This window comes from Dama dama, chromosome 8 (assembly GCF_033118175.1).
Source record: "Dama dama isolate Ldn47 chromosome 8, ASM3311817v1, whole genome shotgun sequence".
NCBI classification, from domain to species: Eukaryota; Metazoa; Chordata; class Mammalia; order Artiodactyla; family Cervidae; genus Dama; species Dama dama.
The window spans coordinates 43934219-43960275 of record NC_083688.1 but is presented as its reverse complement, the minus strand read 5'-3'; the positions used below and the strand labels follow the sequence as shown (position 1 = coordinate 43960275).

General features: G+C 38.9%; 1 protein-coding gene across 1 annotated transcript in view; it reads left to right on the top strand.

The window, feature by feature from the left end:
* The first annotated feature begins 2619 nt into the window (after nucleotides 1–2619).
* CDK15 (cyclin dependent kinase 15) overlaps nucleotides 2620–26057 on the top strand; it is an 86727-nt gene continuing 63289 nt past the window's right edge. The window contains exons 1-7 of the mRNA XM_061147946.1: nucleotides 2620–2742; nucleotides 3457–3606; nucleotides 3808–3902; nucleotides 12914–12993; nucleotides 18007–18101; nucleotides 19272–19334; nucleotides 25856–25979. Of these exons, the coding sequence (XP_061003929.1) occupies nucleotides 2620–2742; nucleotides 3457–3606; nucleotides 3808–3902; nucleotides 12914–12993; nucleotides 18007–18101; nucleotides 19272–19334; nucleotides 25856–25979 (730 nt within the window). The remainder of the gene's footprint in view (nucleotides 2743–3456; nucleotides 3607–3807; nucleotides 3903–12913; nucleotides 12994–18006; nucleotides 18102–19271; nucleotides 19335–25855; nucleotides 25980–26057) is intronic.

Below are 26057 nucleotides of genomic sequence, written 5' to 3'. Positions count from 1 at the left end.
TGCAACTATTAGTAAGACTTACTATACTTTATTTCCCCACAAGTCTTTGCCACAAAAGGTAACACACAAAAGCATTTTCCACTTAACAATTTATTTTGATGATCACTGCATTTCATTACATAGAGACTTTTTAAATTATAGCTGCTTTCCATTTTACCTATGTGGATTATTTTAAATTTTTCTGACACAGACTTCATATTATTTCTCATGTTAATATCTGTTGAATGTTTATGATAATCTACATATTCTAGAAATGTTATAATTAGACCAAAATTCCTAATAATCTGGCTAAATGAAATAAAGATAGAATGCAATATTATTAGAAAAAGTACAAACACTCAACTAAACATAGCTGTTTAAATACACACCAATTGAGAGAGAAAAAAGGACTCCAAAATCGTAGGTGGGGGAATCTAGCCTGAAACCTATCATTTTACTGCTAATTTAAAAAATGGCTTCCATTTGTCAACATGGATTCTCTGCAAACAGAACCTCAAGCAAAACCTTATATACAAACACTTAATTTTGATGGGGAGGGGTCACGTGCAATCCCAGGGAAGTGGAAATGAGAGGGGAGGAAGTGAAGCAGGGAAGGGAGAGCATAAATGGGACGTGTTTCTGAGCTGGCTTCCACTCTACAAGGAACACCGCTGGTTTCATCGTGGAAGTCCCTGCATGGGGCGTCCTGTGTTCCTTGATTCTGTCACCTGGCCCTTGCAGAGTTGCCAGAGAAGCCAGAGCCTCTGTTGGTCCATTCAGACTGGTGACCAGACACAGGGGTTCCTCCTTGGCAGCTTCTTGATGGGGACCTCTCTGGACCACGAGGTGGGAGAGTGGCCATGCTTCAAGACAGCAGGGTGGGTTTCTGCCACTAAGGAGCCAACCAGACGCTGTGGTAGGTCCGACCCCCCTGGAGTGGCACATGAACTGGGTCTGATTCACAATTTTAAGTGAAATCATCCAAGTTTTCTATCTATATTCAGAAGTCTTTGGTAGAAAAATAATTTATGACACAGAGCTAGAAAGCATCTTAATGCATCTAATATTTTTTTCCTTGACTTTAAACAAGACCATAAATTATTTTATCTTTTAAAATTCTAAAGGGTATTTCACAATTTCCCTCAGTAGCCCTTTCCAGTTTCTAAACATACCATTTTAAACCTTAAAAAAATCTGACTATTCTAGTTTAGCAACTTGAGACTTTGGTGGATTAACCCCTAGGCTAATAAAAATACTAATCTTTTAAAAATTCTAAAACTTATGATAATTAGAGGGTGATAAAGGATAACTTTCTCAAATTTTGTCTGGGATATAACTTTTGTATAACAAAATTCATGATTTTTTAGGAAGAAATCAGAATTTCTGATAAAATTATTAAGTATTATAAGTGAATTATGTTAGATTCTAAACATTTTGAGAAACTAGCTTCTTTCACTATCTGTTGATTATCACGCAAAGGTTTAATCACTTAACCAAAGGTTTTTTTCTCTGTATTAGTGTAACCAGTCTGCTTTTGTTATTGTTTTCATCTCTAATTTGAGTGACTTGTTGACTTGACCTGTTCTAGGTCTCTTGTGGCATTTTTTAAATAAAGCCTCACACATGCTCATAATTAAATTATCTGAATAATTACAATAATTATAATTATTCTTGTAAGATTCAGATATCAAATATATGTAAATATTGTTGTGATAAAAGAAATGACTCCTATTTTCTCCTCAATGATCATGTGTGTATGTGCATGTGTCTTATTTTCCATCCTACTCTAATTAGCACGCTATAGTGGCAATGACCTTTAGGATTCTATGAGAGAAAAAAGTTCTGTTCAAAGACTGCAAACTAGCTTGAGATCGTGCCCTGACATGTCACTGTATTAATATATTGATAGTAAATGTTAATTACACTTATGTGGACAGAAGGAGGCCGGGAGAGGGAAGGAGAGAGGGAGAGAAAATATTTCTTGCAAACTCCTGTCTCTCCACCATGGGATAACATTGTTAAGAACATCACAGGTGCTCACTAGATAGTTTTTGAATCCCTGAATGAATGGGTACCCCTCTGGGATTATTAGTTACACTGTTACTTGAAGGCAAAGAGAGGAGTAGATATCTTCAGCTTTCTTGCAGGTCCTAGGGTTCTGTGGTTTCTTTGACTACTAAAAGTTGGTTAGGTTGCAAATTTATTCTGAAGTCTTAAAAACAAAATACCTTCACATAAAAGGCAGGGAAAAAATACTCCTCAACATGTCCAGGAAAGTCTAATAAATACTTTCAGTAACATAGAGAAGCAATGCAAATTCATTAAAAAGGTGTATACCAGTGGCACTAACTTGTGGCTGGAAGAACTTGAGTTCTGTCCAAGTCTATTCTATCCAACATTAACTGTCTTGGAGTCCCTTGTGCACCTATGAATGCAGGCGGCTGCCTTTCTGAGATATACTCTCATGCACTGATCAAGAAAAACTGCTGAAGTCATGAGGCTGCTCCAGACAGAGCTCTTATGCGAGTCACATGAAAGCTCCGGCGCTGCTGACCTCTGGCAAACAGGGAGTGAACAAGGACAGGGGAGACAGAGGGAGAGAGGTTCAAGCGCCGGTGTTCTCCTTGGACCTAGAAGATTATGGGTCAAGAGCTGTGTGCAAAGGCTCTGCAGCCTGGATGCAGCTGCCATCGCTGTTGGGAGGGAGGCAACGCACCCAGCTGTCAGAGGAGTGCGCCTGTGACGACGGAGGCTGCAATCGAGGTATTCGTATCCCAGGAGCATCTTCCTCTATTGATAAACAGAGTCCAGAGGCTCCCTTTCTGTAGCAGGGTCTGATTTTCCTGCACTAGAACTAAGGCAATAAGAAGAAAATTCTATTAAAGTCACCAAGAATGTGTGGCTGTTGCTATCAAATTCGGGGATTCTCTTTTAAGCCAAAAGGGAAAAATAACCCTATGCTTTGGGCTACACGAAACTCGCTTGCCTTGCAGTCAAGAAAGTTCTTCTCTTGAAATCCCTGAAGTATTAAATTAGCGAGCTGAACCTCAAAAAACAAGCTGCACTATTTGGTATCCTATGGATTAAAATTTTCAGTAATTAGCTCATGGCTATCAGCAATGCTGTACAAGAAAGTTATTCCCCTAAAGAGATAAATTAAAGGGACAAGAAAAAGAAAAGTCTAGGTTTAACAGAAAAATTGGAACCCATCCATCAGAGAAATTTAGGTTAACCTAAGTGTTTAAAGACAGATTTTTAGGTAAAGAAAGAATTGTGTTTTAGCAGTTGATATCATTATGGGTTTTTTGGTTTGTTTTTTTAAAGGAACTGATGTTCAAGAAAGGTACATTTTGGAAGTGTAGGAAGCTTAGAAAAGATTTGAAGAGTTAACACAGGCAAATTAAGAAAAAGTGGTTTAAGCTAGCCGTTGTCTTGACTTTGCATAAATTTTATTCCTGCACTTTCCTTTTTCTCTAGCTAACAGACCTAAAAGAAGCATCATATTCCATGACTTCATTTCACCCCAGGGGACTTCAGGCTGTGCATGCCCGGAAGTTCAAGAGTAAAAGGCCGAGGAGTAACAGCGATTCTTTACAGGAAGAAGATCTGAGGCAAGGTTTTCAGTGGGTGAGTGAGCAGCTGGGGTTGATCAAGAGGAATTTAATGTGTGCTTGTCTAGGAAGGCTGGTCCTTTTTTCCAAGACAATTACTGAGCAGACCTTCCCAAGCACATTCTGCAATGCTGTCTAATTTCTCTGGGGGGAATAGTCAGCACCAAAAAAATGCTCTTTTCTTTCCCACTCCTCACTCCTCATTCCCCTTATGCAGAGGAAGAGCCTCCCCTTTGGGGCAGCTTCATCTTACTTGAACTTGGAGAAGCTGGGTGAAGGTTCTTATGCTACAGTTTACAAAGGGATTAGCAGGTAAGTGACTCATTAGCTTGGAAAGAGTTTAGAGATGAGGATCTCACCCCCAGGATTTTACATTATGAAGCCAGCTGACACATGGCAGTAATTCAGGACCTATGCAAGACCCCACTGTCAATAGGGAAAGACATAATGACTGAAGTAGCCTTGAAAGAAGACAAACTTTCCTTGCCCCAATTAAAATCAGCCCGCTAAGATGTTTATCAGCCTTTCCTCCTTTTGATTCAATTCAAATTAAACTTTCTCAACTACTGACCATCACTTGGTGGGGAGTACAGTGGGTAAGGTGTCACATATCCTTCCTGAAATACGACAACGATTTCACTAACACCCTTGAGTTTGCTCCTTCCTTCTTCTACTTTGCCTTTTTAGAAGACACTGAAGTTGGTTTCTACAAAGTAAGACCTAGTATGCAAAGATTGATTTATCCTGGGTTTTCTACACTTGCAAATTACACAAAAATGGCTGGAGAATAAAAAAGACTGTTAATCCAGAAAGCGGATACCCATTTTGGTTAATAAAAACTGTGTTAAACATATTTGAGAGAGTCGTGAACTTCACTGCTTTTTCAAGGTGGGATAGTCAAGAAGGTCTGATTTCTTTAATTTATGTTACTGCAGTGGAGAAAAATAATGGCTCAAAGTGGTTAAATGTTAATTTTTAAAAATTTAATATAAATACTACAAAACTAAGTATTTATTATATATCTTAATATTTGTGGTATTGTTTTTACTTGTTATAGGGGAGTTTGGAGGAGATGCCATTTTAGATATATTATGTAGAAACAAGATTTAACTCACTTCCATAGACTATCGTAGGAACTAAGAATATAAAAAATTTCCTTCAAAAGATTCATCCTAGTAATAGAAAGAAAAATACACTAGAAATATGTACTCTGTCCAAGTTCACAGAGATGTATGTAACTGTATATTAATTGCAGCAAGATTTATAATAGAAGGGGTGAAAACCTGGTTACCAATATCCATTAATGGAGGACTGGCTAAATTATTACTATATAGTGAAATAGTATGCAAACATCTAGAGTATAAGATAGACATATATGAAGAAAAGCAAGTTACAGAACAATATATGATCTCATTTAGGAAAAAAAGCACTATTCATGTATAAATTTGTACGTGCTTAGAGGAATCTGGAAAAATCTAAAAGGAACTATTGAAAAGTAGCTAGTTTTAGTTGTTGAAACTGGAATGGAGAAAGATCACTCAAACTTTTCACTGTATTTCTTACCATAAAAGCATTATATTCATAATTTAAAAACAAATTAAAACACATCATAAAGATAGATGTCAAGAAAGCATTTTATTAAATTCAACATCAATTACTAGTTTTTAAACTCTGAAAAAAATAGGAATAGAATGATAATTACTCATTATGATGTAGAGTAATTTCAGATCAACAACTTATACACTTTTTCTTTGTTCAATACTAGTGACATCACCATTAAGTTAGAGATAGGGCAAGACTGCTCATCATTTTCTATTGTTAAAGATTATCAGAAGCATTCTAGCCAATGCAACAAGGAAAAAAGACTGAATATAATTTTTATGGATTATAGAATTGTCTACTTAAAAAACCCCAAGAGAATCATCTAAGAAACTTGAAACAGTGAGATAGAACAACTAGGTCATCAGTTATAAAATAAAAATATACTTATTAATAATTGTCTTATGTATTAGCAATAACCATTTAATGGAAAATGTTGTAGGGGAAATTATTCTTAAAATAACAATAAACAGTCACTAGTATTAAAAAATGGGCAGGATTTATATACAAGATTTACTGAAGGACATAAAAGACTTGAAAAAGCCAGAAAGGCATTCATTCTACTCGTATTTATTAAGCACTTACCATGTTGTTGCTGTCGTTTAGTCACTGAGTCGTGTTCATTTCTTTTGCAACTTCGTAGACTGTAGCCTGTCAGGCTCCTCTGTCCATGGGATTACCCAGGCAAGAATACTGGAGTGGGTTGCCATTTCCTTCTCCAGAGAATCTTCCTGACCCAGGGACTGAACCAGCATCTCCTGCACTGGCAGGGTGGATTCTTTACCACAAGCTACCAGGGAAGCCCTACTTACTATGTGCCAGGCACTAATTTAGCCAATAAGGATTCACTGGAGGAAAAAAGTGATAAGTATGGACTGTATGTTCTAGTGGTGATAAGAGAGGCAATAAACAAACAAACTCTTTGACCAAGTTTGTCAAAGAGTGAAAATGTTGGAAAAGAATAAAAGAGGGAAGAGGAATAGGGAGTGCCGGCATGGGGTGGTGAATTACTATTTTAAGCAGAGTGATGAGAGGCAGGCTCACTGAGACGGGAACACTTGAATGGAGATTCTGACAAAGGTGAGGCATCAACTGCGTGGGTGTGTAGTGGAAGAGGACCTCAGGCAGAGGGAACAGCAAGCAGCAAACCCCTGAGGAAGGAGCATGCCTGGCATTGGAGGCAGTGGGTGGAAGGACTTGAAGGTAGGAGGAGTTGCAGATACAGTAGGGCCATTGTGTAGGGTCTTGTAGATCATTCCAGGGACTCTGTAAGGATATTTAGATTAAAAAATCTAGTAATACAAAGATGTTAATGATTCTGTAATCTAGAGTTTTAATGTATTCTAAATACGTTCAATACCTCAGATATGCACTTTCTACCCTTATGGCAGAAAGTGAAGAGGAACTAAAAAGCCTCTTGATGAAACTGAAAGAGGAGAGTGAAAAGTTGGCTTAAAGCTTAACATTCAGAAAACTAAGATCATGGCATCCAGTCCCATCATCTCATGGGAAATAGATGGAGAGATAGTGGAAACAGTGTCAGACTTTATTTTTGGGGGCTCCAAGGTCACTGCAGATGGTGACTGCAGCCATGAAATTAAAAGACGCTTACTCCTTGGAAGGGAAGTTATGACCAACCTAGATAGCATATTAAAAAACAGAGACATTACTTTGCCAACAAAGGTCCATCTAGTCAAGGCTATGGTTTTTCCAGTGGTCATGTATGAATGTGAGAGTTGGACTGTGAAGAAAGCTGAGTACCAAAAAATTGATGCTTTTGAACTATGGTGTTGGAGAAGACTCTTGAGAGTCCCTTGGACTGCAAGGAGATCCAACCAGTCCATCCTAAAGGAGATAAGTCCTGGGTGTTCATTGGAAGGACTGATGCTGAAGCTGAAACCGCAATACTTTGGCCACCTCATGCGAAGAGTTGACTCATTGGAAAAGACCCTGATGCTGGGAGGGATTTGGGGCCGGAAGAGAAGGGGATGACAGAGGATGAGATGGCTGGATGGCATCACCAACTCGATGGACATGAGTTTGAGTAAACTCCGGGAGTTTGTGATGGACAGGGAGGCTTGGCGGGCTGCGATTCATGGGGTCGCAAAGAGTCAGACACGACTGAGCGACTGAACTGAACTGAACTGAACTGAAATATGTTCAAACACTACAATAATTAAAATAGTGTAGCATGAGTATAAGAAAAGACAGATCAAAGAAATATGATTTGGAAAGCCCCAAAGAGTCACAAATCCAAGTATTAGTAAGATCTAATATACAATCACTGTTCATGGGGTTCTCATGATTGCTGGGAGAAATATCAATAACCTCAGATACACAGGTGACACCACCTTATGGCAGAAAGCAAAGAGGAACTAAAGAGCTTCTTGATGAAAGTGAAAGAGGAGAGTGAAAAAGTTGGCTTAAAACTCAACGTGCAGAAAATTAAGATCACAGCATCTGGCCCCATCACTTCATGGCAAATAGATGGGAAACAATGGAAACAATGACAGACTTTATTTTGGGGGGCTCCAAAATCACTGCAGATGGTGACTGCAGCCATGTAATTTAAAAGATGCTTGCTCCTTGGAAGAAAAGCTATGACAAATCTAGACAGCATATTAAAAAGCAGACACTATTTTGCCAACAAAGGTCTGTCTAGTGAAAGCTATGGTTTTTACAGTAGTCATGTACAGATGTCAGAGTTGGACTATAAAAAAAGGTGAGTGCCAAAGAATTAATGCTTTTGAACTGTGATGTTGGAGAAGACCCTTGAGAGCCCCTTAGACTGCAGGGAGATCCAACCAGTCCATCCTAAAGGAAATCAGTCCTGAATATTCATTGGAAGGACTGATGCTGAAGCTGAAACTCCAATACTTTGGCCACCAGATGCAAAGACCTGACTCATTGGAAAAGACCCTGATGCTGGGAGGGATTGAAGGCAGGAGGAGAAGGGGACGACAGAGGATGAGATGGTTGAATGGCATCACCAACCCGATGGACATGAGTTTGAGCAAGCTCCGGGAGTTGGTGATGGACAGGGAAGCCTGGGATGCTGCAGTCCATGGGGTCACAAAGAGTTGGACATGACTGAGTGACTGAACCGAACTGAATATACAATCACGGTGGCATGTCAAATCAGCAGGGAAAAAAGACAGTTCAGTAAATGGAGTTGGATGATTGCTAGCAATTCGGAAAAGGTAGATAGACAATATGAATCCCCAGTGGATAAAGGAGTTGAAAAGAAACATGCAAGAGCTGGAAAAATAAACAAGGGCAGTCTATGTAACTTCTGGACTGGAAAGGTCTATCTGTGCATAGCTCTTAAGTCAGAACCTGTTAGGGAAGATTGGACGTGTTCATGGTAGCCCATCCATCCAAGCACATTCTAGGGACCCCTCGATTCTGAGATACTTTAATAGAGGTTCACTGAAACAGTTACCATGGTCAAATTGACATAGGTAACCCTAGATCAAAAAATAATGTGATCCTTCATCATAGGTGCTCTCAGCATCTTCAAAATGTTGATGTATAGCATGACTGTCTAAAAAAGATTAAGAAAAGTTTTAAAGTATAAAGCATTTTCTAAACATATTTGACTTCCCTGGTGGCTCAGACGGTAAAGAGTCTGCCTGCAATGCAGGAGACCTGAGTTCAATCCCTGGGTCAGGAAGAACCCTGGAGGAGGAAATGGAAACCCACTCCAATATTCTTGCCTGGAGAATCCCATGGAAGGAGGAGCCTGGAGGGCTACAGTTCATGGGGTCGCAAAGAGTCGGACATGACTGAGTGACTTCACTTTCATATTTGACCAGAAAATTTTTAGCGTAGAGGGTAGGGAAAACTTCACAGACCTATTCTCTGAGTAAAGCATTTTGGAAAATACTGAATGTCATAAGACATTTAAAGTTTAAAATTTCAAAGAAATGATAAGGCAAACAAAAGAAACTGGTAAGAGGTATATGCAAAATACTTCCCCAAAAAATGGACAAATAGGTGAACTATAAAAAAACATAAAAGACCAATAAGCTTATAAAAATTCAGTTCCACAAGTAGTTAAAGGAATAGAAATTAAAATGGAATCATCCTTTTCACCTTTTAAAAAGACCAAAACAGAAGATAAAAGCATGCACCTGATAAACAAGCCCCACATTTGTGGAAATATGTTAAAGGGACCCAGAAGCCAACTGAAAAAGCTCCCAAAGAACAAATGTGGAAAATTTTGAGCAACAAAATAAAATAGTATTGGGTTGTAACCCAAAGTATAAAATGAACATCTATGAGTTCAAACTGCTATTAATAAGTACTTTGGTTAATTAATAAATGGGAGAGAAGAGGCAATTTCCAGAAAATTTATGTAACTATTCTACCTTCAAGCTGGCAGAGCATAACTTTCTACTCTTGAAGTGTGGGCTACTGAGAGTGACATTCCCCCAAAATATCGTATGGAAAGGGATTGGGGGAGAATAAATTCACAGTGAAAAAACCTGAAAGATATTACCTGAGCCAAGTGATTAAGGCCACACCAAAAGTCATCTATTATGATGACAGCATGTGCCTCTAATATGATGTGACAAAACCAAAACCTATCACCATGGTCTAATCATAAGAAAAACATCAGAAAAATTCCAATAAAGAGGTATCCTACAAAACACTTGACCAGTAGTCCTCTAAATTGTCAGTGTCATCAAAAACAAGGAAAGTCTGGGAAATTGTCACAGCCAAGAGGTGCCTAAAGAGACATGACAACTAAATGCAATGTTGTGTCCTAGATGAGATCATAGAATAGAAAAAGGACATCAGGTAAAAACTAAAGAAATCCTAGTAAATCATATTGCAGTATGTAAATGTATCAAGTCAACCTGTTGCATACCTTAAACTTACAGGGTTTATATATATACAATGTATATATATTGTATATGAATATACAATGCTATATATCTCAGTTTTTGAAAAGACTAAGAGAGGTAAATTGATTTTCATAAATTTATACATATCTAGAAAGAATAGTTTCTGTGAGAAAGCATTTTGAAATGAAATTGGAAAGTTGTAATAAACTTGTAAATGCTATTTTAAAAGGCAACATACAACAGGAAATGAATTTTTAAAACTTAAAAATCATCTACTGTATAATCATTCCATCCCTTTAGCATAGCCATATGCACCTGTGCATTTTGTCTTCCACACGCACATAGATTATTTCGTTACAAATACGGTGTGTGTGCTGTTATGTATTCTATTTTTCATATTATCATAAATCTTTATGTTTTTTTTAATTTAATTAATTTATTTTTGACCATACTCAGTCTGTGTTGCTGCGTGGGCTTTTCTCAAGTTGCGGTAAGCAGGGGCCATTCTCTAGTTGCAGCGGCCTGTCTCATTGCGGAGCATGAGCTCTAGGGGATGCAGGCTCCAGTACTTGCGAGATGTGTAGCTCAGTAGTTGTGGTCCTCGGTGCTAGAGCAAGGCTCAGTAGTTGTGGTCCACAGGCTTAGTTGCTCTGTGGCATGTGGGATCTTCCCAGACCCAGGGGTCCAGCCTGTATCTCCCCCTGTACTGGCAGGCAGATTCTTTACCACCCAGCCACTGAAGCCTCATGTTTCTTTCTATATGCCTCTGGACTTAACTTTTGTTATGAATGCAAAATACTCTTCTATACTGATGTACCACAAATTTTTTAACTGTTTCTCTAATGTTGAACATTTCAGCTATTTCTATTTTTTTCTCTATTGTAATTAACACAACAGACAATGTCTTTCATTACTTGGAATTATTAAAAATCTTTGTTAATTAACATTATTGGGAAAAATCCTGAGGATGATGATCTCATGGCTTTTCATATGTGTGATCATGTTATGGTGGTGTTTAGTTGTTAGGTTGTGTTTGACTCTTGCGAGCCCATGGACTGCACCCCGCCAGGCTTCTCTGTCTGTAGGATTCTCCAGGCAAGAACACTGGAGTGGGCTGCTATTTCCTTCTCCAGAAGATCTTTTCCACCCAGGAATCGAATCTGGGTCTCCTGTATTGCAGGCATACGCTGCAGTACTGAGCTATGACGGAATCCCATGATCATGTTGAAAAGTGAAAGTCACTCAGTCATGTCCGACCCTTTGTGACGCCCCCATACAGTCCATGGAATGCTCCAGGCCAGAATACTGGAGTGGGTAGCCTTTCCCTTCTCCAGGGGATCTTCCCAACCCACCCAGGGGTCAAACTCAGGTCTCCTGCGTTGCAGGCTGATTCTTTACCAGCTGAGCCACAAAGGAAGCCCAATAATACTGGAGTGGGTAGCCTGTCCCCCTCCAGTGGATCTCCCCCACCCAAGGTCTCCTGAATTGCAGGCAGATTCTTTACCAACTGAGTTAGTTATACTCTCCCAAATTTTACCAATTTACAGTGCAACCCATGACAAGCAATACAATTTTACTGCAAAAATACCCTAAAGAATTTCTAATAAACTATGGACTTTATTAATAATTATGTGTCAATATTGCCTCATTAATTCAACAAATGTATGATACTAATATAAGTATGATAACAATAGAAGAAAATGGATGTCAGGTATATGGGAACCTTCTGTACTATTTCCCAACTTTTCTGTAAATCTAAAACTGGTCTAAAAAATGAAATATTGAAGCAACAACAACAAAAAGCAAAGAATCTGTCTGGTGTCAGTGAGTGGGTGCTAGAATGGCCAGCCTCATGACCAGTTAGTGGTGCGACCACTCTGTGACAAAATTTGGGAACATGTGTGCAAAACAATAAAAACTTGTGTGCTGCATACTCTGATTTAGCAATTCTACCTCAACCCTGGAAAAATAACAGAGGCTGTGTGAAAAGACTTGCCTGCAAATGCAAACAAATATGATTGTCAGGGTATGTTTACAATAGTCAAAATTTAGAGACAATATTAAAATATTTGGAACTGGCAAAACACATCATAGCATATTTATCTGATAAAATGTTATTATTAAATATCACATAATACAAAAATGACTAGAAGTTAAATGGAGAAAAAAACTAATAATATGATATAAAATCCACTGTATTAAAAAACAGTATAGTTACACTTGCATTAAAATCTTCTCTGTTTTCTGGTGTTTAGCTTACATCAGCAAACAGAATAATGAATAACTGGAGAGTAGGAGGTGATGAAGAGAGAGAGGATGGTGGGACTGGACAGGTTAGGTAGCACCTAGGATCCGATTTTAAGAATTTGACTTTTATTCAGGATGAGATGTGGAGACAATGTTGGGTTTTGAGCACAAAAGTGACTTGTTTTGACTTTCACTTTAAAAAGATTCCCTGAACTGCCATTGGGAGTAGATGGTAGGGCTACAAACATACAAGCAGAAATACTGTTAGGAGTTCATTACAATAGTTAAGACGAAAAATAAGGATGGCTCAAATCAGTGCACAATGGTAAATAAAAGGAACAATATACATTGAAATATGAGGATGGCTTTGTTGGGTTTGTCTTCTGTGCTTTCCTTTATTCTCCACATTTTCTGAAATGAATATATATCACTTTGGTAAAGAGAAAACAATGGTTTGATACATACATATGACTTCTAAAACTTTTTATTTTGAGAAAATTGTACATTTTATATGCTGGAACAAAATTTGAAGGAAAGTTACCTTTGTTAAGCCATCTTTAGTACAAATTGCTACTATGAGCCATGTTGACAAATGTGGGCCCTTCCCCCCAACCCTGACTCTTCCAGGATAAATGGACAACTAGTGGCTTTAAAAGTCATCAGTATGAATGCAGAGGAAGGAGTCCCATTTACAGCCATCCGGGAAGGTAAGAACAGTAGAATGGACCCAAGAGATGTTTTAAGTTTTTGATTCGATAAAAACACATTGAATCTATCCATTCAGCATCTAGCTTTTGATATTTATAGAAGTAATGTTATAATTGCAATTTTATTCTTCACACCAGTTTTCCAAATCATTTTATTACTTACTCTTGAAGAAATTAGAATTCAAAACTATTATATTAATTGACCAAAACTATGAATTCAATGAGTATTTACTAAATATCATCTGTGAGTTTGGTCCCATGCTACGTGCTAAGGCCATATCTACATAACCCTAGAAAGATCCATACAAAGGAGAGAATTAATATACTTACAAATCCTCGGTAAGCAACTTACCTGAAAATAAGTTCTTTAGATAGCATTTGAAAAACTCTCTGGGAAAACATGTATTTTTAGTGTTGTGCCTATATTTTCTCTGAACCTCAGGTTGGTAGAACAAGTAGATGAGAAGTCTGATGTCGGTAGGACTTGGGGCTTGAAACTTAGAGATCTACAGATTACTAGTGCTGTGACCATGGGTGGATTACTTTTCCTATTTAAGACTGTCTATTGCAGAAAGAGGATTTGTTGTTCAGTCTCTCAGCTGTGTCTGACTCTTTGTGATCCTGGGGACTGCAGCACGCCAGGCTTCCCTGTCCTTCACCATCTCCTGGAGTTTGCTCAAACTCCTATCCATTGACTCAGTGATGGCATCCAACCATCACATCCTCTGTCATTCCCTTCTTCTCCTGCCCTCAATCTTTCCCAGCATTGGGGTCTTTTCCAATGAGTTGACTCTTCCCATCAGGTGGCCAAAGTATTGGAACTTCAGCTTCAGCATCAATCCTTCCAATGAATATTCAGGGTTGATTTCCTTTAAGATTTGGTTTGATCTCCAATACCTATTTCTTTGAATTATTATGAGGGTTAAATGACAATATGCATATAAAACACTAATCACAGGGTTCATCTTCAGAGTTCAACATGTTGGCAAATATCATTATCTTTTTGTTCCTTTCTTTTAGTGATGTCTCGTTCACTATCAAGATAACTAAAAATTTATAATTTAAAAATCAAGAAGCCAGTACGGTGAAAATAAATAATTAAAATGCAACTTATTAGCCTTCTTACATGAGCCATTTGAAATAAAATAATATAATTACTATTCTTTTCATCAAAAACCCAGAGAAATGGCTCCTTTCTGGTCTTTCTTCTCCCCTTTTAACAACTTCATCTTCGCTTTTTTATGGAGCACATACTGTACACAAAGCATACTGCAGGGTGTTGTGAAAGACGAGAAGAAAGATCTTATCTTTGCTGTGTATCTTTTCAGTTGTAATAGAGCAGATGGTTCAGGTTGTAAGCAGTGTTATAATGAAGGTAAAAAAGACCTTGTCAACTGAGATGACAACCAGTCAGTCTCAGTATGGCTAATAGAGTCAATAGATTTTGAACTGTGCTTGGAGGATGGGTCATGCAAACAGGCTTGGGAAAAGCAATTCAGAAAATGAGTTTATAACTGAATTTGATGCCATTTTCAAAAGGCTTCCAGAGCCCCTGGGAAATGTGTCATTCTGAATTTCAGTAGAAAGACCAAATGGCTATCCGGCTAGCTGGGGCTTCAACCTGGTAGGATCAGGTGCATTCTGGAGGAAAGTGTGTTTTTAAGTGTTTAATATAATGGACGCTGTATTTACTGATGGACTTATTAGTGGTCCCCATGAAAGGATGATCAGATTTAGAAAGAGATGTGTACACAGGCTGAGGAGTATTTCTGAGCATAATAGACATCCAAGGTAACCAGCATAAGGCGTGGGCTCTAGGCCCAGGTTCACCCTCTTCTCACACCTCTTCCTTCCTTTGTGAGGTGCATTTGCCTGTTGCTACAGGCCTGCCTTGCTCAGATTTTCTCCACAGCCAAGTTTCTTTCAGGTTGACATTTGACTTTTAACAGTGAAAACTTTGCCGGTTTTGCTAACAGATGGTTCTCAGCATGGTTCAGAAATGCTGGATCTGCATTGTTCTGTATGCTAAATGTTTCCTTTATTTCTTATTTACTGAGGAATTGCCTCTCCATCACAGGTGTTTGCAATTACTTTTAGTATTCAACTGTGGACTTTCTTGGTTTGTTTTATGGACTTACCTTACTGAATGCTTTGCTTGTTTAATATGAAAAACCACAAAAGGATTTTTTTTGACACACTGGAGGTTGTCCGGCATCCAGTTTCCAACAACGCATGTTTCTTTTTCCACCAGGATAAGTGCTGGGAGCCCTTGATAGAGGAGCCCTCTCTCCTCAAGAAGACATGAGGCCTCATTTGAAAACTTTGGCAGTGTCCCATTTTTCCTGTAAGAACTTTAAGGATGTGAGGCCAGGGAGACAGGAGGTTAAACGAGAAGGGCTGGAAGGCAAAAGAAGAACAGCTGGAGTTCATTAGTTAAAATCCAGGGTCACTAGCTAAAAAGGCAACCGAAAGCCACGTGCAGAAAAACTAAATGAGCAATGCAGACTTCTTTAAAAAGCCTTGCAGTAGGAATTACTTTTCCTGAAGTTTGGCTGCTCTAACGGTGTATCAGCCAAAGATTCACTGAGTAGGATTTTACTGTATGTGCAGTCTCTATATGTATAGGTAGAAAGCCTGTGGCAATTTATTAATCTGGTCATTTGGAATATTATTTGATTGTAACATGTAATGTAATGTAATGAAATTAGCAAAAACATGCACAGCACTCAGGGAAATATACCTTAATACATGTGCCAAATATTTTTCATGTGTTAACCTCTTTCAGTCCTTTGGAGGTAGATATTGTTATGATTCCAGTACAGAGCTGCGAGTCAAGCAAAATCTCTCTGAGTCAAAATCCATACAGTCTTCCTGCATTCATTCCACGAGTATTCATTGAGCACCCACTATGGCCAGGTATTTTGCCGGCTGCTATATACACAGCAGCGGACACGATAGGCATGCTGCCCATCCTTATTCCTCTGCTAGTTAAAAAGATTAACCACCTTCATTGAAACTTACAGAATCTTTCCCAATGGGCTCTATATTTTAAATGTTTGTTTTTGCAACTAGGAGATAACACTTTCATTGGAATAGGCTAATATGAAGGTTTTATATAAGAACATGTGCCCTAGTTTCATTAACCTATGTATCAATGTCTTAATAATGTACATTATTTTAAATATCTTTCTGTAAAAATAGAAACTTTGTTTAAAAAGCACTTCCAGGACTTTCAGCCCATTAGCGGCATTCATTAGGAAGCATTCATAGAACTAATCTTTTTTGAGGACTGGGCACATAATATAATCTTCCCCTCACCTCAATCTTTTCTTTTGAACCTTTACATCAACTCTAGTTGGTAAGGTGTGATTTTTGTCGTAGTGATGAAGGAGTTTGAACTTCAGAGAGGTTAGATAATTGGTCAGAGGTCACAGAGCTAGTAATCAGAAGTATTGCATATTCAAATCCATTCTATTCTATTCTAAAGCCTTTCTACTTTATTACGGTAAAGTTAGGAATGCTTAACTCAAGAATTTTTTCCTTTTGCAAAAGTAAAAATAAAAAATAAAAATAGAAATCTTTTTATGAAGCATGTTGTATAAATATTAAGTAAATGCAAGAGAAACATTTTAAAGAAAATATACAATATTGTATATTTGTCAATTCTGATTCTTTCATATACTCTATAGCACTATAATTCCAAATCGTTAAGTTATAAAATGGTTTCAGCTGAGAATTTTTTAAGATCATTCTCTAGTAGAAAACATTATGGAGTAATTATTTTCAGTCCATATATAAGAAAAAGCCAGAAATAGACAAAGACCTCTGCAAGGTGAAAGAGTGAAGTGTTGTTTTTGTTCACTCAGTCGTGTCTGACCTTTTGTGACCCCATGCACTGCAGCACGCCAGGCTTCCCTGTCTTTCACCATCTTCCAAAGCTTGCTTAAACTCATGTCCATTGAGTCAGTGATGCTTAGTTGCTTAGTCATGACTGACTCTTTGCAACCCCATGGACTATAGCCTGCCAGGCTCCTCTGTCCATGGGGATGCTCCAGGCAAAAATACTGGAGTGGGTTGCCATGCCCTCCTCCAGGGGATCTTTCCAACCCAGGGATCGAACCCAGGTCTCCCTATTTGCAGGCAGATTTTTTACCATCTGAGCCACCAGGGAAGCCCAAGAATACTGGAGTGGGTAACCTATTCTTTCTCTAGGGGATCTTCCCGACCCAGGAATCAAACCAGGGTCTCTGGCATTGCAGGCAGATTCTTTACCAGCTGAGCTACCAGGGAAGCCCAGAGGGGCCTTTAGTGACCTAATAATAACCTGTTATTGAAGATGCAAGAGCCAATCCTCAGCCCTTCCCACTCATCTGGGCTCCCCAAGTTTGGCTCTCTCCTCTTTTTTAACTTTGAATTTCCTCCTTTCCACAGGTTTTCAATTCTCCCATTGTGAAATGGAAATCCCCTCCACTCTCTATATTATGCTTCAGCAATCCTTCATCCCATGCTCCTATCCCTGCCCTCCATCAATCACATCCACAGGCCCTGCTGACCTCCTGTGGGACTTTGAATTTCAGAGTGTGGTCACATCTTGCAAAGTCTTGCTCTGGAAGGCAGAACACCCCTTTCCCCACTCCTCCAGTGGCCTTTGTCTCTCCAGGCTTCCTCTCCTGTAGCTCTGAAGCAGAGTTGATAAGCTTTCCAGAGAAAGGCATGTTCAAAGCACTCTGAGTACTTTGGTGAAATTGATTGGGTATATGGAATCTTTTTTTTTTTTTTGCAACTGCTCTGGCCTGTAAGAAAAATAAGTTACATAAATGCAATGACTGACCATTTACTAAATAATGAAATTTTAAAAATAGTTTTAATTATTTCACAACAAGAAATTTTTTCCAGGCTTGAAAAATCAGAATGCTTGATTTGAAATGTTTAAAAAGCAAATAGTGCTTGATATTTTTAAAGCAGTACTTTCATGATCAATGATTTAATTAAATTTTTGTTTAATTTTTGTAGCTTCACTCCTGAAGGGTTTGAAACATGCCAACATTGTGCTGCTGCATGACATAATACACACCAAAGAGACACTGACGTTCGTATTTGAATATGTGGTGAGTTGTCCCAGCGTTTTACAAAGTGTAAGGGAAAAGCCTGGTGCTCGTATGAGGAATCTGTTAGTATTTTATGGCTGACCAAACTTTCATAACCATGTGAAAAGTGTTGTGGAAATTTTCATTATTGGAAATTTCACTATTCTTCTTATGCTTTTTTACCCACTATTTTTGTTGCCTTTTCTCCTCTTACCAACAAGAATAAACATTTTGAATTTGCCTCCTAAATAAAACTTTTGCACTTATTTTTAAACCTAGTTTTAATCACTATCTGAGGAGAGACCACAAATTTTTTCATTGACAATAGTGACATAAACCACATAAAATAACTCCATACAAGTTTACTAGAGAATAAATCATTTTGTATTTTTGAAAGATAAAAGCCATTCAAATATTAGCAGAAAGAAAGAATAAGATATGTGTACCTGACTTGCTTTTCAGGACACTTGGAGAGTACAAATATCCCCACATCACTGTGTTCAGTGGCAGTTGTTTAAAATGAACCTCTCTTGTATGATTTCAATACCTTTAGACCATGAAATTTTTACACCTTGTTTTATGTTCCTGGATATGTTCCAGTGTCTCCAGTTTACAGTCTATGGAGATTTGAATAGAATTTGTATCTTAGTGGTGTGTGAAAATTGTATAAATCTTAATTATGTTGAATTGGTTGACAGTGCTTATCAGGTCTGCTATATCCTACTGCTTCTCAGTATATTCATTCTAGTAATTTTTGAGTATGATATTGATACTCCAACTAAAAAATCTTAATTTACCTACTTTAAAACATAATATATAGTGGAACTATATGTAACCTTGTTCTGTATTTTCCAATGTCTCCGGTAAATGTGTTATCTTACTTTCATAATTTAAAAAATAAATAAATAAATAGGGAAAAAATAATAAAATAAAAAATAAATAAATAATAAAAATTAAATAACATGAGCCTTTCTTGTGTCAAGAAACAGGGTTCCTTCTAAGAGCAGCTAATTAGAAAGACACACTGCATTTAACTTTAACAGTGGTGTCTCAGAAAACCTGCTGTGTGCCTTTTGCACGTTATTCTCAAAAATCCTGAGCTTTGTAGTCCCTCTGAGAGTCCAGTCTGTGGCTTGCTTTGTGACCCTGACCAACCACCACTAACCTCACTCTCTCCTCCGTTTTGTGTAGCACACAGACTTGGCTCAATATATGTCTCAGCACCCAGGAGGGCTCCATCCTCATAATGTCAGGGTGAGTACTCTGAGGGCCGGGACTCCCCCCTGGCTTGCCCACAGCAGGAGAATTCTGAAACAGACTGCCATCACACACTGAAAGCCCAGGATACCAGGTAAGAAGATAGACACCACTGATATTCTAGAGAAAAGTAAAAAAAAAAAAAAAATCTGCCCTCAAGATATGGAGCCAAGTCCAGCTGCTTTCTGGGCAACCTAACCCTGTCAGTCATCACCATCAAGCAAATGTGTCTTTAAACGTATAACCCAATTAAAAAGAATTGCCTTAAAAGGAAAGAAGTGAAGTTAAGCTATCATAAAATAAATACTTTCTTCATAGCAGACTACTGTGCTCTGTGATAAAGTTCATGTTGCACTTAAAGTTCCCAGCTAGAGCTAGCAAACTACCTTGATTGGTTCTTTATCAGTTATCTTTTTGCCTGTTCTATAAGATCCTATTACATGTGGGACCAACTTCCATTTTTCCAGTTATTGGAATAGAAATAATATTAAACTCTTAACGAACTGTAATTCCACATTTGTTATAAATTTTAGAAACCATTTGTATGTCATACTTTTCATTCTCTAAGGTTTTATTGGCATTAATTGATTGGCCCTTAACATAACCATATGAGATTTGTATATGATGTATCCATTCATTTAGCTAATATTTATGTGTTCATTTATTCATTCATTCAAGATATATTTGAGTACTCAGTACCATATTAAATCCTAAGGTTTCAATAATGAGTAAGTTGTGTTTCTTATTTTCAGTAAGATATATGGACTTCAATTCAGTTCAGTTCAGTTGCTCAGTCGTGTCTGACTCTTTGCAGCCCCATGAATCACAGCATGCCAGGCCCCCCTGTCCATCACCAACTCCTGGAGTCCACCCAAACTCATGTCCATCGAGTTGGTGATGCCATCCAACCATCTCATCCTCTGTCATCCCCTTCTCTTTTTGCCCCCAACCCCTCCCAGCATCAGGGTCTTTTCCAATGAGCGAACTCTTTGCATGAGGTGGCTGAAGTATTGTAGTTTCAGCTTCAACATCAGTCCTTCCAATGAACACCCAGGACTGATCTCCTTTAGGATGAATTGGTTGGGTCTCCTTGCAGTCCAAGGGACTCTCAAGAGTCTTCTCCAACACCATAGTTCAAAAGCATCAATTCTTCGGCGCTCAGCTTTCTTCACAGTCCAACTCTCACATCCATACGTGACCACTGGGGAAACCATAGCCTTGACTAGATGAAACTTTGTTGGCAAAGTAATGTCTCTGCTTTTTAATATGCTGTCTAGGTTGGTCATAACTTTCCTTCCAAGGAGTAAGTGTCTTATAATTCATGGCTGCAGTCACCATCTGAGCTGATTTTGGAGCCCAAAAAATAAAGTCAGCCACTGTTTTCACTGTCTCCCCATCTATTTCCCATGAGGTGATGGGACCAGATGCCTTGATCTTAGTTTTCTGAATGTTGAGCTTTAAGCCAACTTTTTCACTCTCCTCTTTCCCTTTCATCAAGAGGCTCTTTAGTTCTTCACTTTCTGCCATAAGGGTGGTGTCATCTGCACATCTGAAGTTATTGATATTTCTCCCGGCAGTCTTGATTCCAGCTTGTGCTTCTTCCATCCCAGCGTTTCTCATGATGTACTCTGCATATAAGTTAAATAAGCAGGGTGACAACGTACAGCCTTGACGTACTCCTGTTCATATTTGGAACCAGATAGGTAGCGAGAAGCAAGGTGATGAGGGCTGTGGCCATGTTAATTAGGAATACTATGAGGACTTACAGTTAGGGGACTCCAGTCATGGAGGCAAGGGGAAAGGAAGGTTTGAAGACAGGGTTTTGAAGAGAATGAAAACATTTAAAAATATTCAGAGGAAACTGAAATAGAAAACTAACGAGGGGGACCAAGAAGGAATGTCTAGTAGTGTGTTAAGGACTCTGAGGAGGATGGAATCCATTAAATCATCTGCATGATCATGGGATTTCTTCTTTATTTTTTTAATGGCAGCACTTAGTTCATATAGAGAAGCGGAGAAAGTAGAAAGTTAGACCGATTGAGAATTGGGGCTGTGCCAGACATGTGAGAGGAAAAGACAGTTGGGTCACATATTTGGAGACTATCAAGAGAGAGGCTAAAGGGATGGTCAGGGGCTTCTAAACTGAGTCCAGTCTGAGGGAAGGAAGTGAAGACAGGCAGGTTACTGATAGCTAGGGAGAGAGCAGAAGAGTCAAGGAGTCAGAGGTTTGATTAAATAGAACAGTTGGAGAAGGAATAACTGAGAGAAAGATAGAAAATGTTCAGACTTGAAGGACTCCTGTAGCAAGCACTATGCTAAGTGTTTAGCAGGACAGAAAGATGCAGAAGACATGATTCCTCTCCTCGAAAGATGTAGAGCCGAAAACAGGAGGTAAGATAGACATCACTATTCCAGGACATCTGTGAATAATACCAAGTAAGAAATAAGACCTAATGCTGCAGATGTGCAAGGAAGTAAAAGATATCTTCTCATTGGAAGAGGTTTTGATAAGCCAGACCTTACAAGCTGCAATGCTTTTCAGAGGCTGGAATAGGGGAAGATGCTAGAGGAGGAAGGAATGTTTTCAGCGAAGGTTCAGAGCAGGGAAGTAGAGGGTGTGTTCAAGGAATAAGATCCCAGAGCCACATGGACTGTTGGGGTTGAAGGGACTATAGTGTTTTTCACTCTCCAGGTGCTAGTCCATTAGTGGGTTATGAAATCAACTGGTGATTAGCAACCAGCATTTTTTTTAAAAAATGAAATGGAGTGGGTGTGAAGGGAATGTGTATCTGCGTGCTAAATCGATTCAGTCATGTACGACTCTTTGCAACTCTATGGACTGTAGCAACCAGGCTCCTCTGACGATGGGATTCTCCAGGCAAGAATACTGGTGTGGGTTGTCATGCCCTCCTCAAGGGGATCTTCCCGACCCACAGATCAAATCCGCATCTCTTACTGGCAGGCAGGCTCTTTACCACTAGTGCCACCTGGGAAACCCTCTTGAGAAAGGAATAGAAAATATTATAGTATGCAACACTTAGTAAGAACAAGTTTTATTTTGTGCAGCTTCTTTTCCATTAGAAACTGTGCTTATATCTATGTATGAATGTGGAAACTGGAAGCATATCTATTTCTTATTGTGCAATGCAGTAAGGAAAAAAAAAACCTTAAAACACTGGGTTGGTCTAACTTACTTATTTTGCAGAATTAGAATTCAAGTTTGAAAAGAAATATTTTTCCTGAAGTTATAGAACCAGCTTTTGCCATTGCTCAAAGAGATTCTTGGTTGAGGTTCTTTTCCACTAGCGCCATCCTGAATCTCTGGTCCTGTTGGCCTGAAACAGATACTGTCTTAGTGACATGGAGTACATGAGTCTGGGGGAATAGATTGGGTAGGTGGCGGAGAGCCTTACTTTCTAAGATATGGACTTTATTTCTTAAACAGTAGAGTCATTAAAGGGGCTTGACTGAAAAATAATGGCATGATCAGAAGGAAACTTATGTAATTGTGGTCTGTGGGACAGATTAAAGAGAGGTGGCTGGAGTCAAGGATTTTAGTTAGGAGGTTATCAATGTGGGCTAGCCCAGTGCTTCTCAAGCTTCAGTGAGCATGCTAATGATCTGATTCAGTAAGTCTGATTCAAAGCTTGAGCTTTGCATTTCTCATATACTCCAAGGTGATACAGATGCTGCTGGCTGAGGACTAAACTTCAAGTGGCAAGGTTCTAGGTAAGAAGTGATAAAAGCCTAAATCAGGATAGTGAAGGTATGAACGGGAAGGACTGTGGAAAACAATAACAAAGAAGGGTTTGACCAGGACATGAGGACAACAGTGGTGTAGATGTGAATTGGTAGTGGAAGAAAGTGGACATACGGCAGTTAATTACTTCACCAGAACTGTTGGGAGATGGAAGGATCAGCAGTACTTTTCTAGTTTTAATTAATCATGTGGCTGATGGCGCCATTCACTGAAATAGAGAAATGGGAAAAATAGATTCTAGAGGGACACAAAGAGTTAAGTTCTGGTATACCGGCTTTGAGGTGCCTGAACTTCAGACTATATGACCCAACAGTTTAGGAAAGGTTTGAGGTGTCTGAACTTCAGACTATATGGGTCCAACAGTTCAGGAAAGAGATCTTAAGTGAAGCTAAAGACTTTCAAATTATCAGAATACAGTTGTTAACTGAAGAAATGTTAGTGGATAAGATGGGTAAGGGGAACATGTAAGGTGATAACAGAAGGTCAACGATGGAGCCCTGAGGAATATCACCACATTAGATATCAGTAGAGAAAGTAGAGCCTATGGAAAGCACATTCAGAGAAGTAGGAGAAAAATTAAGAGATTTTGGTACCAAGTTGGGGAAAGAGCATCAGGAAGGAAAACTGAAGCAACAAAGCCAGATCCTGTAAAGAGGAGTGAAAGACATCCATTGGATTTTTGTAGCAAAGGACACTGGTGGGACTTCCCTAGTGGTCCAATGGCTAAGATTCCAAGCTCCCAATGCTGGGGGACCAGGCTTGATCCCTTTCAGGGAACTAAATTTCAAACATCACAACAAAGATTGAAGACCCTGCATGCCACAACTATGACCTGGCGCAGCCAAATAAAAGAATATTTTTAAAAGACATTGGTGAGCACTGTGAAAACATTATGAATAAAGTGATTGTAGCAGAAACCATTTTTTAGGGGGAGGAATTTCACATTTCAGAGGACAAACAGTTCTATCCGATGGTGGGACCCAGTGTGTGACCATGGGCACAAGGGGCTGAAGTGGGTTGGAGAAGCAGATCGTTGGAGTGTGGAGGTTGGCTGGACATATTCACGTGAGCACTGACATCAAGGGAACAACCGCTGTGATCCAGGTGTCCAAGTCTTAAGTGAATGATGGAGAGTTGTGTGGATGACAGTGAGAAGAGGGGTAGAGGAAGATGGCATGGAAATCCAAGGACAAGGGTTTTTACATGAGGGTGGGTACACTGGGATCAAGTTGATGAGCACCATGGTCTGGTCTGAGAGAAGCAGGGTCCTGGGGAGCTTGCCTCCCACGGCACTACTGTGGCTGTTTGGGCTCCATACAGGTCCCATATCAAGGTCCCCAAGCCATTTAAGAATGTTAAGATTTTCTTGAGGCTCCTACTTCAGATGTTTGCTGGTTCTGTGAGTCTTTCTCATCCCAGTTCTTTCTCTTCCTGGTACTTCAAACACACACACTGTTATCCATTTTTTACCATTCACTTTTTATTCACTCGTTATTCATTTTTACCATCACTCAACTGTAAGGCACAAAAGTCCTATACTGACACATGCACACCTTCTTAAGTGGCTTGGGGACCTTGATATGGGACCTGTATGGAACCCACACAACCACAGCTGTGCCATGGGAGGCAAATTCTCCAGGATCCTCTATGCTCAGACCATGGCACATATTAGCTTGATTCCAGGGTGTCCAAGTCTTTGCTAGGTCATTACAGGTTCTATAAAAGCATCTCTGAAGTTCCTAGTTTCCAATATGTGATGGAAAAAGTGAATTTATCCGCACAACTTTGTGTCTTTCATTAGGTCCATGTCCCAGAAATGCTGGGGCTGGCTCTTTCTTTTCAAAACTGCCAGAACATGTTCTCAGTTGGCATAAGTCTTTGTAAACATTAACACTGGTGTTTGCGTTCTCAGTTGCCAGTTGCACTGGAAAACAGCAAAAGATACTTGGAATACTAAGCATTCTTTTTTTTTCCCTTAGGCTTCTCTATTGGTGGAACCCTACTAACGTCTTTGGTTTCTGTGCCTTATATCCACCAGCAATGTTTTAAAATTTGGATCCAGGGTGTATTTTTCCTTTTGCTTCCCCCGCACTTTTTTCTTCTTCTCTCTACTATTTATTCCTTATTCTCTTTTGATTTTTTTTCTTGGCCTAATTTATTTTGGTGTCTTTTCCCTCTGAATCTATACTGTATATTTCCCTTGTTTTCACTTTGAACTTAAGACTTTAAAAATATGTTTTAAAAGATAATGGTTCCTTTATTTCCTAACACCATCTAAGGATATACTTCCCAGTCTGGTCTCCCTGTGTTCTGTTTTTAAAAGGGTTTTATATCAGAGAGCCTGGAAAACTTAAGCAGTTGTAAACCTTAGAATATCATTTCCAGGTCAACTTTGATCTTGTATGCCAAGTTCATTGGTGGGAAAAAATTAAATCTTTCACATCTAAATCAATAACTAGTGTTCCAAAGGAAACTTCAAAGTTTCACTGTAGATTTTTAAGGAAGGGTAATTCCTTCAGTATCAAAGAAATGAGATGTCAGGAAAAACCAGAATCCCTTTGTTTAGGACATGGTCTACTTATTTGATTTTCCTTGTCCTTTTTTTTCCTGTCTGAATATAAAATCTTCCTTTTTTTTTTCCTTTGGTCTCTTAAGAGACACTTTTACTATATTCTTTCAGATGACTGGTTTTGATTTAGAGGAGAAATCAACACATAGTGGCTCAAATCTGCTTAGATAAGGTGTTCATTCCTTCCAGCTTTTCATGTTTCAACTTTTGCGGGGCCTGGCATACATCCACCACCAACACGTTCTTCACAGGGACCTGAAACCTCAGAACTTACTCATCAGTCACCTGGGAGAGCTCAAACTGGCTGATTTTGGTAAGTCACCCCCTGAGTCTCCTTCTGGGCTATGAACAATGATGCTTTTGTGTGCACATGTTTAAAGCATCAAATAGG